The sequence below is a fragment of the Pteronotus mesoamericanus genome, unplaced genomic scaffold (assembly GCF_021234165.1).
Source record: "Pteronotus mesoamericanus isolate MK-2021 breed Mesoamerican mustached bat unplaced genomic scaffold, CSHL_Meso_final contig_101, whole genome shotgun sequence".
Classification (NCBI taxonomy): domain Eukaryota; kingdom Metazoa; phylum Chordata; class Mammalia; order Chiroptera; family Mormoopidae; genus Pteronotus; species Pteronotus mesoamericanus.
The window spans coordinates 6926329-6943405 of NW_026555001.1; the positions used below are offsets into that span (position 1 = coordinate 6926329).

At 43.0% G+C, this 17077-nt stretch overlaps 1 protein-coding gene across 6 annotated transcripts in view; it reads right to left on the bottom strand.

The window, feature by feature from the left end:
• Positions 1–461: 461 nt before the first annotated feature.
• ARHGEF33 (Rho guanine nucleotide exchange factor 33) overlaps positions 462–17077 on the bottom strand; it is a 76096-nt gene continuing 59480 nt past the window's right edge. For 2 of the 6 annotated variants that reach the window (XM_054567593.1, XM_054567591.1), the window contains 5 exons: positions 16465–16613; positions 15296–15460; positions 11801–12608; positions 9236–9375; positions 462–2295 (listed from right to left, as the gene is read on the bottom strand). In XM_054567593.1, coding sequence (XP_054423568.1) covers positions 2166–2295; positions 9236–9375; positions 11801–12608; positions 15296–15460; positions 16465–16613 — 1392 coding nt within the window. In that variant the 3' untranslated portion in view covers positions 462–2165. Of the gene's footprint in view, positions 2296–2783; positions 4154–9235; positions 9376–11800; positions 12609–15295; positions 15461–16464; positions 16614–17077 lie in introns of those variants that run through there. The other 4 variants (XM_054567604.1, XM_054567601.1, XM_054567610.1 and 1 more) reach the window with 4 other exon arrangements.

A 17077-nucleotide genomic window follows, 5' to 3' on the forward strand; every position in this document is an offset into this window, starting at 1 on the left:
TTCAATTCCCAGTCAGGGCACACGCCTGGATTGCAGGCCAGGCCCCCAGTTGCGGGCATGCAGGAGACAATGGATTGATGTCATACATTGGTGTCTCTCTCCCTCTCTTTCTCCCTCCCTTCCCGCTCTCTAAATAAATAAATAAAATCTAAAAAATAACATAAAACCCCACTTAGAAACAAAGGTGGTATCCAGCCATAGTCTTTTACAGTGGATCCCCTATCTTTACATGAAGAGGTTTATATACGTGAGGAAGAAACAACATATCCCATTTTCTTGCTTAGAACTAAGGGCATTTACTGCTACTAGATCTCAAGGGAATGAGGAAAGAAGAAGGAATAAAAATCTCTTTTATAGATAACAAGTTTAGATGAATTATCAAAGATTATGCACTAAGCTCTTCAAAAACAACAATAAATTTTGGAAAACAAGTTATTTGGTTTAGGTACAAAAATCTTTGAACATCTAACAACTTTCCAAGACAATATTTTCAGCCTTACCTAAATCACACCCTTATGTTCTTATGATGTTCAAAAATCGAGCCTCGTGTCACACATCAGTTTCTGTTTTTCCCTCAGAATACATAGGTCTCCATCAAGCACTGCCCCCAAAACTACTTTGTGAGGGTAATAGAGAGAAATCTAATTTCCAAGGAGTTTGCTAATTTCAGGAAAATGGAAAGCTTGACTTAAACTTAAATATTGGAAATCCTCACAACTTGGCAGCCATCCTTTAGTGTTCCAGACCACCTGTTGTTCAAAATGCTAATGAATGAGTTCCTTAGTCATCAGATGAGTAGAAGAAAACTTGTTAACACTTAAAAGTGAAACTTCCCCTATTTGATCAAACAGTGTTTGATCAAATGTTACTAGAGGAACATTCTCTGAAGAAATAAGTTTATGGATGCCAAGATTTTTAATAAACAGTAACCAAATGCCCCTAATTTATTAGAAACAACTGCCTTTGGAATGGAGACAAATTGTTCAAACCTCATTTTGTTTTCCTATTATGATTCTGATGTTTGGGGCATGTCAAGGACGTAGACCATCTTAGACATATATGTGGAAATAGAGCACATTTTATTACCCTGTATCCAGGCAAGCCTCATTGCAATGATCCTTGTCAGAGCTCTAAGAACTCTGTTTCTTTACAACTTAGTTATAGAAAACAGAACAATGTACTGCCAGGCCTAAGCTTTCATTCTGACCTTGTGCTTGTAGCAACCACTGTATGTAACCATTAACACACTGACATTATTGCCACCTTCTTTCCAGACTAAAGAAAGTCTTTTAAGAGGATGTGGCTAAATCAGTATCCCCCGCCAACCCACCCACCTGTCATGAGTGTATGTAACACTCAGATCACTAGGGGATCTCTAATCGTGAGTGAGTTAGTACTCAGTAAAACAGAGACTCTGGACTGTTCACATCTGCAGCAAAACCCACACAAAAGAAAAATGTTTCTTTGGCCTCCCACTTTCTAGAGAAATCATTGTTCCCTGTACTGATTTTCAGAATCATAAAACAAGAGAAATACTATTCTCAAGTTTCTCTTCCTGTTTGGAGGTCAATGTGTCTTTAAGATTTGAACCTTTTGTATCATGGTATAAAATCTCCAAAAGTCAGAGATGCAGCATGTAAAGTACAATTCTGTTAATTGATCCTTTGCCTTAGGAATGTTAGGTATTGCCTTGGAGTTTTTGAAAGACTAATGGCAAGACAAAACTGGCTCCTAACATAGTGTATGTTAGTCTAAGAATGTTGGGATGAATTATAAGCTAAGTGTCTAGGAAGCATAAAATTCATATCCATGTTAACTATGAACAAGCGAACGTTATACTGGGACAATGACTTCAAGGTGGAAGTTTTTGATCTTACAAACATTTATTTCCCTCCAAATTTACTGTGTTTTTCTGTAATGCTGTGAAAAGTCTTCATTTCCCTTTCCCAAGTGTTGAGGTTCAAAAGCCAGCTCTCAATCATAGACTAATCTTTATCTCTTCAATGTCTTGTTAGTATGTTGATTTAGTTTCATATGTAAGTACTTATATTAGTTTTCCTCAGGGATTTATACATCAATATATATATATATATATATTCCTACACAAATATATACAAGTTTTTTATCCTCGTCTTACCACTTGACAATACAACTTTAAGTATGTTTTACACAGCTGTTCCTTGGTCAAGGTCATTTGCAAGAGCAAGTCGGTTTCTGAAGAAATCTTGTTTGGTGGGTGAAGGATCCATTGAGGGATTCTCATTAGTTTTTTCCCTGTATTCTGATCCACTGGACCTAAAATCTCAGCACACAGATAAAGTACAGGTTGATTTGGTTTTAATTGTTTTCAAATATTTTATCTACCCAAATTTGTTTTGCATTTGTAAAACAGTTAACTTGCTAGCTTTGATATAATTTCTACTTCCCCTGAATTTCATGACTCAGGACAAGTGTAACTAAGATTTACAGAGAACATAAAGAGAATATCTTTCTAGTGCTTTATGGGGACAATTGTAACAACTGTGTATGTCAGTGTAAGATAGTGTGAAATAACACTGTAAAAGGGGAACAAAGCTCAGAAAATTCAAGAAACCCTATTTTTTGATTCAACCAAGTCCTGTAACTACTCCACAAATTACCAAGGCCCTTAAATTAAAATGGATTGAATCCATCATTCTCAACCAAGGTTATCAAAGGCCTTTACTGAACTTGGGCATTACATTACAAACTCTTGCTTTTGCTTGTTTTCATTTTTAAATGAAAGATTTATTGAAGCCAACCACACATATATGCTACATTTAGTAGAATGCAGAATTAATACAGTAATCAGATTGATGAGATTCTGTAATCTCAACCACCGCAAAGGAGACCAAGCCCAATCGATAGTCAACAACTCAGATCAGTCCCGTTGATTCCCCAGTCCAGGGTGCATTCTTCCTTTATCTTGGTTAAGCCAGTTGGGTAATCCATTCCAGCTCTGCACCTTCTCCAGTTTGTTCATGTCAGAGGTCCCTGAAGGGAGGAGGCTTTCTGGAAATAACCTTTGACAAGCTAGGCTGGGACCCTTTGGCTAGCTTCAACCCTGAGCTAGAATGGGTAAAACTAGCCCAGTGACTAAGAACCAATATCAAAAGACCTCATGCAGGATGTATGAAAGTGATGTCAGACTTGGAGTTCTTTGTCCAAAGCTCCTGTACAACTAAACAAGCTCTCCGCATGTGGAGGCGGAGTCAGGCATGCTTCCGCTATCCACGGAGGAGAATACATTTTTCCACTCTCACTGGAGTCCTCATTGTTGTTATTAGATAAGTTAGTTATGACTCTATCATTTACTGAGTTAATTGGGCAGAATTCAAACATCTTTTTTTATATTATTAAAGGAAACGAGTTGCATCCACGCAAAGACTAAAATCCTAATGTCTGGAAACTTGATGACTGACTAGATTTTTTTACTTTTCACCCTGATATTTGGTATCACAGATGAAGCCATGGCTGCCCAGCATGCTCTCTACTTCTGGTCTGTAAGGAGCACTTTTCTACCACATTCCAGTGCATAGAAGAAAAGCTGTTCTATGTCTCAACCCCAGTACATCTGGGCACTTATCAGATAAGATGGTATCTGGGTGGGGTGAAAGTCCTCTTCCTTCTCAGAAGCCCCCCCTTGGAACTCTGCCTTGAAACAGCCTCCACAAGCCCACCATAGCAGAATTCCAGGCCTTCTCTCAACTCTCATAACTCCCATCTTCCTCCAATTCAAGTCATCCCTAATTAGTACAGTTGTACCCAAAATGGTAGGAAGATTTATCTTTGACCCTTTCATTCTTTCCTCATATCGCCCGTTATCCAGAAGACTAGGAATGCTTGCAGTTTCGAGGGCAGGAAGTAGGGAGCAAGACTTGAATCGGGCTGCCATTTCTTCTGAATTGTTCCCCCACATGGCAGTTTCTAACCACCAGAAAGTCATTAGTCAAAACTTAAAATCTTTACCTCACACTTCCCCTCGTAGCTACATCTGATCTCTCCAAAACCCAACACGTCATACTTTGATGGTTCCAACATGCAACTATTTAGTGTTTACCTGGAAATGGGAAAGCTTTGCTGTCACCACCAGCCCCAAGGACCACAGAAATCTTCACCAGCTGCGTTCCCATTTCTGAAACAAATGCCAAAATCGCCCTGTCTAGTTTTCAAAGTCCACAAACTCAACTTAGTTTTTTTCTTTTTGAATTGCTCTTCTCATATACAACCTCTGTGTGCCTACAGGTATGTGAATTTCTCTGTGTTTCTTGATATTAACTAACTATTAATTAACTAATGGCTGACTCGCTAATCCTTTTCAAAATCTAGCATACACTTTAGCCATGACTGAAAGCTCATTTGTATCATTTTAAGATAATTTTAACTGACCTCTATAATGCTTACATGTTATATGGCCACTTCGACAGTTGGACACTTGCAAAGGTGTGGCTCTTAGGCTCTGAAATGATGCATATCTGAACTACTAGGAAATCACCTGCAGAATTAATAGAAAGGGCCAGTTTATTTATTCCCTTTCTCTATAAAAAAGAAATAGCTTTTGAGTTTCTGGGGTCATTGTGGTTGACCGCAGGGCAGATCCGAGCAGACACGGAAGAGATGGGCAGGCAAACACTTGCTGGGTAAGGAGACAAGGCTGCCAGTGTGCACTGACGCATAACCACCCAAGTGTTTTATGGGAAGCCCTGTTGCTAACTTTCATTCCACTCCATTGACAGAGACAAAGAAAATAAGTTGGATAGGTCATACAAGTATAAATTTGCTACAAATAAACGTTGAAAATTTGTCTGTAGCTGGGGGATGAAGGAGGGGTAGAATCCAATGCACAGAACCATTTGGACCTAAGTAAGGGCTAGTTTTCTGATTGGGAAGCTAATCCACTTTGAAAGCCTTAGGAGACATGCACCTGGAGAAGTAAGCAGGGGAACATCCATCCTGTCAGCCAAATTATTGGGCCCTAGTAATCAACAAGGTGGTTGACAAGTGAGCATTCATTTACTACATATTTGTTGAGTGCTTATGATGTTCTAAACCTTGCAGCTAGGTTACCCTTACATTTGGATTGTAAACTCTTAATGGACTGCAACTGTTTCATTTACTTCTTTTGGGCTAGACAGAACCTAGTACACTGAAAACCCTTAACTTAGTGATTGCTATCCAGTGACCTATTGAGAAACACTCACAACCTCAGGTTTGAGCAACCTCAGGTTTGAGCAATCTCAAATGTCATCCTTTCAACCATCTCCTTCAAATTTAAAGTTATGTAGGCAAATAAAATGGGACATGAGAACCCCAAAGTAAGTATGAATGTGGGAAGGACTTGAGATAGGTTTTAGGAGATAAAGAAAAGGTGAAGGTGAAACTGTCAACTGACTCTTGAGTAGTCCTGCTTTCTGTTACAAGGTCTGTCCCACAGCCACGGCCAGGCAAATGCAAAAAGCAGATAGACACCAGAAGCAGAGGATTCGCTGGTACTCGCTTATACAGGGCCCTATAGAAGTACTCTCTGTCTCTCTCTGTGTGATTAAGAAAATAGAGAGATTTTGATGTGACTGGTGGAGGGAGGGTAATGACCAAGAAGGAGGTATTCTGAGGTATATAAGTTATTGTATAAAGGGCTAAAGAGGAACAGAATGGGAGAGGGAGTAGAATTACTCATTTGGAAGCCTTGTTCTTCATCTTCCACTCCTCCCAGATGGGAGGATAAAAAGGAAGAGCATTTACATTCCCTATCCCTGGACTATCTTACATAATCCTCTTCCCCTATGCCACACCCCCAACCAAGAATACTTATTAACCTAAGTGCAAGATTTACGTATAAAGATAAAGTAACATTTGCTTCAGATTTCAGGATGGTCTACATTCAAGTCTTTGACAGTCCCCATATAGATCCTTCCAGAATGGGCTAGTTTGCCTTCCGTCCTGCTCACAGCCAGCAGAATTAGGATTCAGTCCAGCATCAGCCAATCACATTAGGTCTGTTCCTGGCTTCTAAGAATCCTCATTTAAAATTTTTAAAGTCACTTAACACTTTCAAACTTTAACACATGTAGTCTTTATTCTGGTCAATTCTGGGCAGCTTTCAGAGACAAATGACCTGGTATCTATCTACCCAGGACAAATGTGCCTGAGACAGAAACAGAGCATCATCATTTTCCCCAAATATCTTGGGTATTTTTCAGAATTTTTTTTTTTTTAAGATTTCAGCTTGACTCTCCCTTTTGAATCCTTGTGGGTAAGAGCCTTCGGCCCTCCCAGCCTCAGAGGGAAGAGAACCCTTTCCCAGGTTTTCTGTTGCATCTGGCTCCATGCCTAGCTTCATCCCGAAGCAGCATTCTGGGTGTGTGGGGCCACCAGCCAAACAAGCCCCTATGGATACAAAAAGTGTGTCAGTGTAGACAGGAATGAGCCTCCTGAGGGCTGCGGTGTAAGCAGGCAGTGAGCCCCAGGTGTGACACAGGCGGCTTTTCTGGCTCTGGTCCATTTTGGACCTCTGAGGCCAGGCTCTGGCATGGCTCCAGTACCCAGGATCAACCATGTCCAGGTCACAGGGCTTGCTGCCAGCCCGACCTCCCAACAACACAGAGGATGAGCTGAATGTCTCTTTCTGGTCCTCCCTCTACCTGTCCACAGGCCTAACTTCAGAGTCCTCCTTAATAGCTCCTACATAAAGTTTCTGCATAACACCTGGGACTACGTCATTCATGATTCCTATAGGAGTGTTTCACAAAGTACATGCATACAAGAAAGAGTGCTTAATCAATGAGAAGAATAGTGAGTTGCCATCTAAGAGCCACTGACCTGTCTGTGCTACATTGGGGCTTCTCTGCCCTTCCTCTTTACCTTCGCATAGTGAAACAAACTTTCCATGGTTTTTGGAGGAAAATAGGAAAAGCTACTCAAGCTGTTTCTTGATCCTATGCCAAGTCCCTGAAGTTCCCACCATGGCACCCTGGACACAAGGCAATAAGCAAGCATCCCGACAGTGTTCCTAGTCCTACACCAGACGTAAAAACCAGGAACGCCTGCCAGAGGGAACAGCCTTTCATATAACACCTCAGGTTTTAAATACAAAGGAATGGTGGCAGCAGTATGTTGGTGCCAGGGGGGGCTGATCTAAGAGAAAGGATAAGAGCACTAAGGGCATCCACGTGGCCCTCTAAGAAGGATCCCAAAAAGCTGCAAGAGCAATTAACTACATCAATTTGGAGAGTCCACACAGCAAGTCCTCAGCATTGTGCCAGGGCATGTGCGGGGCTATACAAAGATAAAATCTGATCTTCCACATGCTGAGTCTTTAAAATTATGGGTGTCAAGGCCACATTAATTTCTTGTTTCAGATGATAAAAAGACGTGATTACTCAGATGATCTACAATGAAGTCAAAATACAGATAAGGCAAACCTCAGCACTAAAAAGGACTCAGGTGATGATCTTGGACAATGTCTCACCCAGCGTGGGAATCCCTGTCATAGCATCCCTGACCAGGGTCCTCTAGCTTCTACTAAAGAAAACCCACTCCCTCAGGAGGCAGCCCACTCCAATTGGAGGCAGCTGCATTTTTAGAAAGTTCGTCCTCTCACCCGTCGCTCCTAGTTCGGCCCCCTGGACACAGAGAGGACAAGTCCACTCCCTCTGCCTCAGGTAACTGGCAGAGCATTTTCTTACAGCTCTCGGAAATACGGGAAATTGTAAAGCAACCAGTGGTGGATCTGGGACTCATTACCTTCCAATAGACAGTACCCAGTCATTTTAAATGGCAGCGGGCAAAAAGTGGCTGTTTATTTTAGAAATACTGTGGTTTAAAAAAAAAAAAAAGGCTCACTTAGTGCCCTTAGGAATTTGGAGTCCTCGGAAGAGTTTAGGAACTTAAATCCCAAATTCAAGCTGGAGAGCTGTCTGCTTCCAGGTCTCTCCACCCCTGCCAAACTTGGCAGAGGTAGGCACTGGGTCAGGAAAGATCTAATCTATGATCCTAGAGAGAGAGACAATTCTTAACTCCTCACTGTAAATATAGGGGATCTGGCAAAAGTCACACATGCATGCGTGGGCCTGCCTTAGCAAAACGGAAAGGGGACTTCGTAGAACAGGGCTATTTCTGATTGCAGTATGTGTCTCTTCCTTCCTAGTTCTCCTTCTTCCAATAACAACAAGCAGGGGCCAACACTCAGAGATCCACTAATCTCAGTATCACCCTCCCCATGAAAAAATTAGACAAACGATCAAGGAAGTCCTCACTCCAGACCTGGCCCCAATTCTTCCCTCAAGGCCGTTATCTAAATCAACCAGGAATCTCTGCCTTCAAGGAGAACGAGATTTCTCTGTGCTTCCTCACTTATTAGAAACTCTCCAAAGGCAGCAATAGTGTCTTTGTTTAAATTTTCCATCCACTAAAATATGAAGACTTACTGTTTAAAACTGACTGCAAGAGCCTCCGTTACCAAGAGAAACTGAGTAGCAAGGAAATAGGCTTGAGGACCAGTGGAGACACGGTGCGGTCTCTCAGCGGGGCAATGGCTGGACCGGAGAATCACTCTATGGGCAAACGCTAATGTTCAGTTCTCTGGTCCTTACATTCCATGCTGGGGGAAGACAGTGCTGGCAAATGCTGGCTAAAATGCCTGGTGGGTGATTTCATACAACAAGGACTTAGATGGACCACAGAAGAAAAACGGCTTGTTTTTGCCTCCTATGGAGCGTGGAAACTCCATTAAAGTGATATTTGAACTAGGGCCCAAGCCAAATCCATTCAATTATTTCTGCCAGGGAAGACACTAATTCCTGGGACAAGTATTGGCCTCTACAGGCAGAAGTGCTGAGATGCCTTAGAAAACCTTCCATTACGCCTAACTCCCATAGTGGACCCCACTTCTCCCAATCTAAAAGGAATTTCATTGTCACCAGCTCATTTCCCAGGGGACCTCCTCTGCTCACTCCGCTCAGGACACATGACTTTGGGAACTAGGAAGTAGGGCTAAAAGATAGAAGAGGCAGAGGACAGAGCTGAGTTTGTTTTTACTCTAGGAGATTACAATGAGAAACATCTTCGCCTGGCAAGAGTCGTGGCTACTGGGTGCAGGCACTGAGCTTGAAGCAGTTGTGTGGAAACCAGGCTACTTGACACTTAGTACTATTAAAACCTCAAGACTTAGCCCAAAGGGAAAGGAGTTACAATGCTGTCTTGTCTAAGAGCTACTCACTTCTTTTTAAAGAGCTTGCGGAAGGAGCTGCGAAAGCCCCCTTTCTGGTCTTGCCTGGGGTTTTGATCGCTGAAAGATGTTTGTTCACTTTCTCTTTCTTCCTTTGGACAGAATCTGGTGGTGTCTTCTAAATGCATCTCCTGAAAATACAAAAAAAAAAGGGGGGGTGTTTTTTCACTCCTTTCCAAAGTTAATATCTATCCTGACTGTGGGACAATTTTTTCTTAACTCTGTCACTTTCCTCTTCCACCCCCAAAGACTAAGGGTGGGTACCCTATTCCAACTAAAGCAAACCTAGGCTAATTAAGAAATCAGTAGTTGAAAGGAGGAAAATTTTCTGCTGAGTGTAGAAATACTTTCTATGTATCAAGGCAAAGAGTCTAGCGTCTATATCATAATCCTACATGATATAAAATAGTTAGAGATCAGGAAATTTAAAAAATTGGCAAATGTTAAAAGAATATGGAGATTAACTTCTTATTCTGGCACAAATAATATCTTGCTGGAAAACTAGAGACAGTCCTTTCATATCTCTGGGTATGTTTCTCTTTTTACAAAACAAGGAAGTTCTTTGATTGTATTACTAGTTTTAAACTAATGTTCCTAACTGTCTACTTTAGACATAAATGAAAATGGAATTTTTGAGAGGTCAGTTCTGTTTAGAAGTTAATGTCAACTAATATTTCCAACCCGCAAATATGCCTTTAACACAGTTTTTACAATTCTTAGTCCATGGCATTTGGAATGTAAAGTAAGAATAAGGTGCTATTTTTTGTGAACTCTCTAGTTTCTTTTAAAGTGTGAGGTGTGCTAAATAAAATAAGTGTGCATATATATTTATATCTCATATGAACAAAATATTTACTTTGAGGTGACTAAAATTTAAAGCAACTAAAAATAGATTCTTAATTTTGAACCCAAGAAATCAAAACAAAAACCACCCTGAAAGTTTCATTAATTGGATGGATGACTGCTTGCTGATAGAGAAGCAAAGGTTGGGGATGAATTTTTTTCAAGAAACATACAGGTTTGACTTTGAGACCTTAACTTGGGGTTGTAGTAACAGATCTAGAGATTCTCTGATATTCTACTAAGGTTCATAACTAAACGATGCAGACTAACAGCTTGATGGCTTAGTGTGGTGTTTCTCAACGTGTGGTCCTGGGGCTACAGGATCAGCTGTGGGCTTTATTTAAAATATAGATCCCTGACCCCCAACCCAGACTTTCTGAACCAGAATCTCTGGAGTTGTGCACATAGGTTTTGAAAACCAGTGGTTAAAAGTATACTCTTGCCCAGCTAGACTTAATGTTTATATGAATTATCTAGAAATCTTGCTAAAATGCAGAGTCTGATTCAGTAGGTCTGGGGTGGGGCCAAAATTCTACATTTATAACAAGCTCCCAGGTAATGCATTCACTACTAGCCCAGAAAGCATATTTTGAGAAGTAGGCTTTTAGGGACTATATAGAAACTAAATCTTAATAGTTAAGGAAAATCTCTTTGTGGAATCACAATCTTGATAATATCTTGCACTTGTATAGCATTCCATACTTTGCAAAGTATATCTGCAAACTTTCACTTGGCCTGATCCTCACAACAACGCTGTGAGGTACGAAAGGTATATATTGTCTTATTTTACAGATGAGAAAACTGGAGGCACAGAGAAGCCAAGTGAATTGTCCAAAAGCACAAAACTATTTGGCAGCAGAGCTAGGACTAGAACCCAGAAATCTTGACACCTAGTCAGGTGCTCTTTGCAATAAAGCATACTGTCTTCTTTCTTAGAACACTAAAGACCAGGGTCTGATCTCTTTGATTGTCCCAAGACCTTTGGGCAATGAGGTCAGACATCAAAATACTAGACATTGACAGGGAAGCCAAAGAAAGTAATTGACAATTATTTTGTGTCGTCCCTGTCCCACTAGAGTCTGCCAAGTCACGTGACACCGCTTTCCAGTCAAAAGGAAAGCAATAGGAAATAAACAGCTTTGCAACGGACTTCGCGGGGAGTCCACAACAGACAGGGCAACTTGCTTCTTCCCCAGCTACACACAAGGTTGGTGCGGATCAGGGGGTAGTCTAAGCTGGCACAGTGTTGGATACTTGAACATTTAAACCAGGTGGTGTGCCCTACACAGGCAGGGGAAGAAACAGACAGGCCTGGGACTTGCCTGCAGTGCTTTGAAAGTGAAGTACAACCCTGAGGTGCTACAGCTTAAGCCGGAAGGCAGAGGAGACCCCTAACTGCTTCAGTGGGTGTGGGGATGATGGTGTAAGCCTCGTCAACGTCTGTTCTATCTCTTTGCCGTCATACATATACATACACGTATGTCGTGCTCTTGTGTCTTAGTGCCAACTGCAGAATGGGCGCTAACTCTCGCCTTCACGGGCAACGAAGGTCCGTACAAGCCTTTAGCCTGGCATCTGCCATAACAGGCCGGTGGGCCTGGCCCAAACCCCTATCTGGCAAGGCACCCTCAACGCTAGGTGAGCCCAGGTTGCTCCTGGCTATCTAGGTCCGGGGCTGCCAGCGCTGTGGCCTGGGGTTCGGTTTTACTTTACCCTCCTTACTTCCAAATACGTCTGCTTTTCGCTTTGGGACCTCTGTTGGGGGAAGTAGGCCCTGGGCGCGCCGCGAGCAGCAGCCAGGGCTGCTTGGCCATGCGGCTGTGCGGCGCGCTCGGCCTTGAGCGGCGCGCGGCCGCCGCTGCTGCTGCGCGTGCTGTAGAGGCGCGGGGCCACGCCCTCGGCGGGCGGCGCGCGCGGGAACTCCTTGAGCGAGCGGCTCAGCGGCTTGGCCTTGCCGTGCGCCTGCGTCGCCGCCTCGAGCTTGTAGGCGCCGCTGCTGCTCGCCGGCGACGTGGCGCTCTTGGGCAGCTGTTGTAGCGGGTGCTCTGGCCGCTCGGCCTCCATGGCGAAGCTGACAGGCCGGAGGAAGCATATGTCCAAGCTGGACTCGGAAGAGGCGGGCGAGCAGTTCTCGAAGAGGGCTGGGGCCTGGAAGGGCTCCTCGTCGTAGGGCGCGGGCAGCGCGAAGATCTCGCCGCCATATTCAAACTCCTCGTAGGCTGTGGGCACGAAGCCGCGGCCGTCGGGCAGGAGCTCGGCCGGGGCGCGCAGGGAGCGCTCCACGTTGCCCAACGAGGGCTCGGCGGGCGAGGGCTCATAGTCCATCTCCGGGATGGCCTGCAAGGGCCCGGCGAGCGCCTTCACATCCTGCTCGGCGGCACAAAACTGCGCGGGCGCCAGGAGGTTCTCGGGCCTCTCGTGCTTCCTGCTCTCCATCTCCCAGTCACTGGGCTTCCCGGGCTGCATGCTCTCCATCAAGCTTTGCTGTTGTTGGCTTTTCTTCATTGGGGGCATCAGATGACTTTAAAGGGGAAAACAATACAAAAGAGGAGTGCTTACGGTGTGTTAGTGCTGGCCCATCACCAGGCAGCTGAGGCCAGGAGCAACACACTTCCTGCCTGATGCTGCTGAAGCGCGAAACTGCCAGTTCTCTCTGCCCCTCCCAAGCACCAGCATGTGTTACCTGCCAAGCTCCACAGGCCTCTCCGGTTAAGGCGTTCCTACGAGCCCTGGTACCCCAAGTGGAAGAGTGATAAGGGACGTCTGTCTGGTGGATGCCCGAAGTATCCGTCTGAGCAAGCAGGCACTGCGTACAGATGGCCCCTGGGCCAGGGATGATCATCCCTCCCCACCATGTATCAGGGCCCCAAGGTAACTCTTCTCTCTCCTCACTAGCCCTAGCAGAGTCATACGGAATAGTGGGAACAACTTTTGTTCGACTCATGGGTCTTAACGCATAAGAACAAATTCCGAAGTGAAGTAGATACGGTAGGATGTTGATAACGGTTGAACCTGAATGATGGTATATGGGGTTCACGCTAAACTTTACTTTTATGTCCATTTGAAATTTTTTTTAATAAAAAGCTAAAACAAAATTCCCTGTGGCTATAAAACATGCTATATAAGTTGTCTCAAACTTCCACAAAAACTACCAAAATGAAAAGGCTCTTGCTCTGAATATGCCCAATTTTGTGGGGTTGGTTTTTTTTTTTTCCTTCTCACGGATAACAATTTACATAGGATACTAGGATGGCGTACCCACTGAATGGATATGACTTACCGGTTCTGCTGGAATTTAATTGCCAGGCAAATGTGAGTGGACTAGTACACACTGACCCAATCTGGTTATTCTGTTAGTTTATTTATTCATATTTAATTCTACTTTGAAATATGCATAAAAAATGCACATGTAAGTGCCAACATTGAATATCTTTCTCTGGTGATCTTAAGATGAAACTTGGCTGTTAAACTTAGAGGTGAAAAGAAACAGTAAAATGGAATATGGACCTGACTTGAGTTCTCTGTTAACTTGGACGTTGTTTTCTGGCTATTTTCCCAACAGAGTGCAGTGGCAGCCATCTTGTTCAGTCTGGGTATAATCTCTTAGGGGTTTCATTTTTTTGGCTCTATTTGTTGCACTTCAAGAACAATAGCTTTATCATTGTCTTAAGAGCTGAAGTGATCCACAAAGTAAATATCTACTTCCTCTCCCTACCTCTCTCCCACTCTCTACCCAGGAAAGGTTTTTTGTTCTTGTTTTTGTTTTTTTCTGTGTTGAGTTCTCTCCCTGCAGGACTTCTAGGATCTTCTCTATAGAAAGAAAAGCATCCTTGGCTCTACTTATAGAAAGGTTAATGTCTCATAGGTTTCAGAATGATTGTGGAATTCCTTCCGCCTGCCTCTCCACACTTCCACTCCAGTCTCTCGCTGATAAATGTTCTCAGTTTTAAGAGATGAGAACAAAAGGAGGAAACAAGATTTATTTTGCATTTGTGACCAGTTGCTTCTTCCAATGATACTAATTGGCATTTTAAAAACTGCAGTAATTAAAAATTGAAATAATCTCAATGGCTTACCTCTAACTGACTTCATTATAATTTTAGGAAAGAATAGTAGCTTCTCATTATGACTTGTAAATTTTGCTTAAGGATAAAACCCAAAGGAGAAATTATAGTGTAAGAAATTACTTTTGTGAGAATTGTCTATATTTGGTAAAGTGGGGATCTGGAATTTTGAGTTTTGGTTTCCCTTATCCTTCCAGAAGCCCTGGTTCCATAAGTAACCAAGTTGACTATCCTTGTCCTTCAGAGGTAAAATGAGTTCCAGATACATAAATGGTCTAATCATTACTCTTAAATACCATCAAGAAGTTTGCTGAATGAGAATTCAGCTTAGTGTGTTAGAGGGTTGTATGCAGAGATGTTAAAAGGCTGTCAAATCCATCCACAGCCCAGAGCAGCTTTCAGAGAAACTATTATAAGTGAAGAACAGAGCTTATGAAGTCATCTTCTTAGGAAGCTTCAAGGAGAATTGGAAAGAGCTAAGCAACGTTCGTTCTGGATCACCTCAGACCTATTTCTTATCCTCAGAGCCCAGACTTTTCACTGACCCCCTGAGTGGGATTCCCTTTCCCTCCATTAAATGTTTTGGAGAACTTAAGTGGGTTCCTGCCCTTTTGAGGGGTTACAAAATGCCTTCTTGTCTTCTTAGGACACTCTCTTCCACTCTATCATTGTTCAAACCCAAAAACACTCATGCTATAGATAGAGGGTGGTTATGTGCAGTAACTAAGTTGTTGGGAGCAATGTTGAGCCTCTAGGCCTGCCCTTCCAATAGGGGTATCCAACCTTCTGGCGTTTCTGGGCCACAGTGGAAGAAGAAGAGTAGTCTTGGGCCACACATTAAATACAAAAACACTAATGAAAACTGATGAGCAAAAAAATGCTTTTAAGTAAATTTACGATTTTGTGTTGGGTTACATTCATAGCCATCCTGGGCCTCAGGCGTCCCGCGGGCTGCCGGTTGGACACCCCTGCTAGGATATAAGCATTGGGTCAGCTGCTTGCCTGTCACATAGAAGCCTGATGGGGCAAGAGAGATGGAGTTCTGTTGGTCATACTCCTAATCCAGTCTGGCTTGCTCCCCCATGCAGACTGTCTGGGACCCAAAGACATTGTCATTAACCTTTCCACAGCAACAGGTGCTTACGTGATGGGAGGGCCAGAACTTGGAGCGGAAGGGTAGGGTTGCAGCATCTCTTCGGAGTGGATCCCACTGTCACGGACAGCCTCAGAGCCTGCAGTGGGGGAAGCATCTTGCCCGGCATTTGCACACTGGGAAGCCAGCCCTTTGTACAGTTTTGCCATGGATGACCTAATAGAATGAAAGTAATAATTCTCAGAGTGTACAGTGGGAAACTGGCTTTCTGAATACACAGATTATGCCAAGAAAGATAGGGAGACAGTGTTTCTCAGATGAAGCCCAGCTGTGAGGTTCTCTCTCTCTCTCACTCTCAGGCCTGTTACAGAATAGGTGTGCAAGCTGCATGTTGGGCAGGAGTAGGGATACTGATAAATTGCCTGAATTGAATTTGGGGAAAAGCGATGGTTTGGGGAGATGTCCTCCATTAGAGGAGTGCTGGCTTGGGAGATAGCACCTTTTTCTTGTCTGAAGCAACCATAAGAATGACCTTGCTTTCCTTATTAGTATGTAATGAGATTGAAGGAAGTCCAGGTCATTAGGAAGTTCTGCTATCGGTTGCTTCTGTTCTCTCTGAAGCCTGATTCCCCCTCATCAGCCCTTCCTGTTTCTTCTTGGCATGAAATCTGTTCAACCATCATCCTCTCCATTATTTGTTTTATTTTTATCCGTAGCACTTATCAGCATCTAACTTATTTATTAACTGGCTGTCCAGGTCTACAAAGTAAGCTCCATGTGGCAAAGATTTTTGTCTATATTTTTTATTGCAGTATTTTCAGTGCATAGAACAGTACCTGATACCCACAAATAGGTGCTCAATAAATATTTGCTGAGTTAAAGAAACCACATTCTGGCCTTTAAACTGTATTTTTAAATCTGGTGAGTTTAGGGGAACAACTATTTTTGTGGTCGTCAACATGAGATATGAGGAGGTCTGTATAATCATTAGAGTGAAAGGACTGATTTTTCTAAGGTAACTTCCACCAGGCAGTAGGTGTCTCCCTCTTGTAGCCAGTTTGGCCACCTCTCTTCCCTCCTTTTCTCTCTTCTACTTCCTGTTGCTGCATATTAGCCACTTAACACATAATGTGATTACTTGTTACAGACACCCACATTGTCTGTGTCCTGTTCTCAGACGCCTTTGATCAACCCTCTAGACTGCACCATCAGAACCTTACTTCTTGAGCTTTTTCCGTTTCTGAATAAGCAAATCCTCATTGCATTGAAACAGCAGGGTGTAGTGTGAGATAAATACTCGAAGACGCTGAACACACACCAGAAGTAGGTAATAGTCGGGGTGCTCCTGCTCTGTGAACTTCAGGACGTTCTGAATGAAGGAAAAGAGGAAGCAGTATTGCATAGTTAGAATGAAAAGTTGTTTCGTCTCTTCTGCACCTTGCCTTGATTTGTTGTGAGAATTTGGTAGCCATTTAACCAAAACAGCAATACATACGGCCAATCTAATTATAAGCTGAACAGTCAAACTTGCTGTTTTCTTTGTCCATCACACCAAGGGAAAATAATAGTCACTATTGCTCCTATTTGAGATGGATGTGAACATAAGATAATTCCATCTGAAAAAATGCAAGGATCTATTAATTAGACCTCTGAGGTAATGGAGCCATTTTAACAATCACTGTCAATAAGCAATACTTATATGACCCACAGGAGTCAGACCAATGGTGAAAATGTCAGGCATCAAGGCACTCTAGAAGGAGAGGGATGTATGCTCAATCCTTGCCTGGTGGTTCCTTCTATTACATTGCCTACTGAGCTGTAGTAAACATGCAT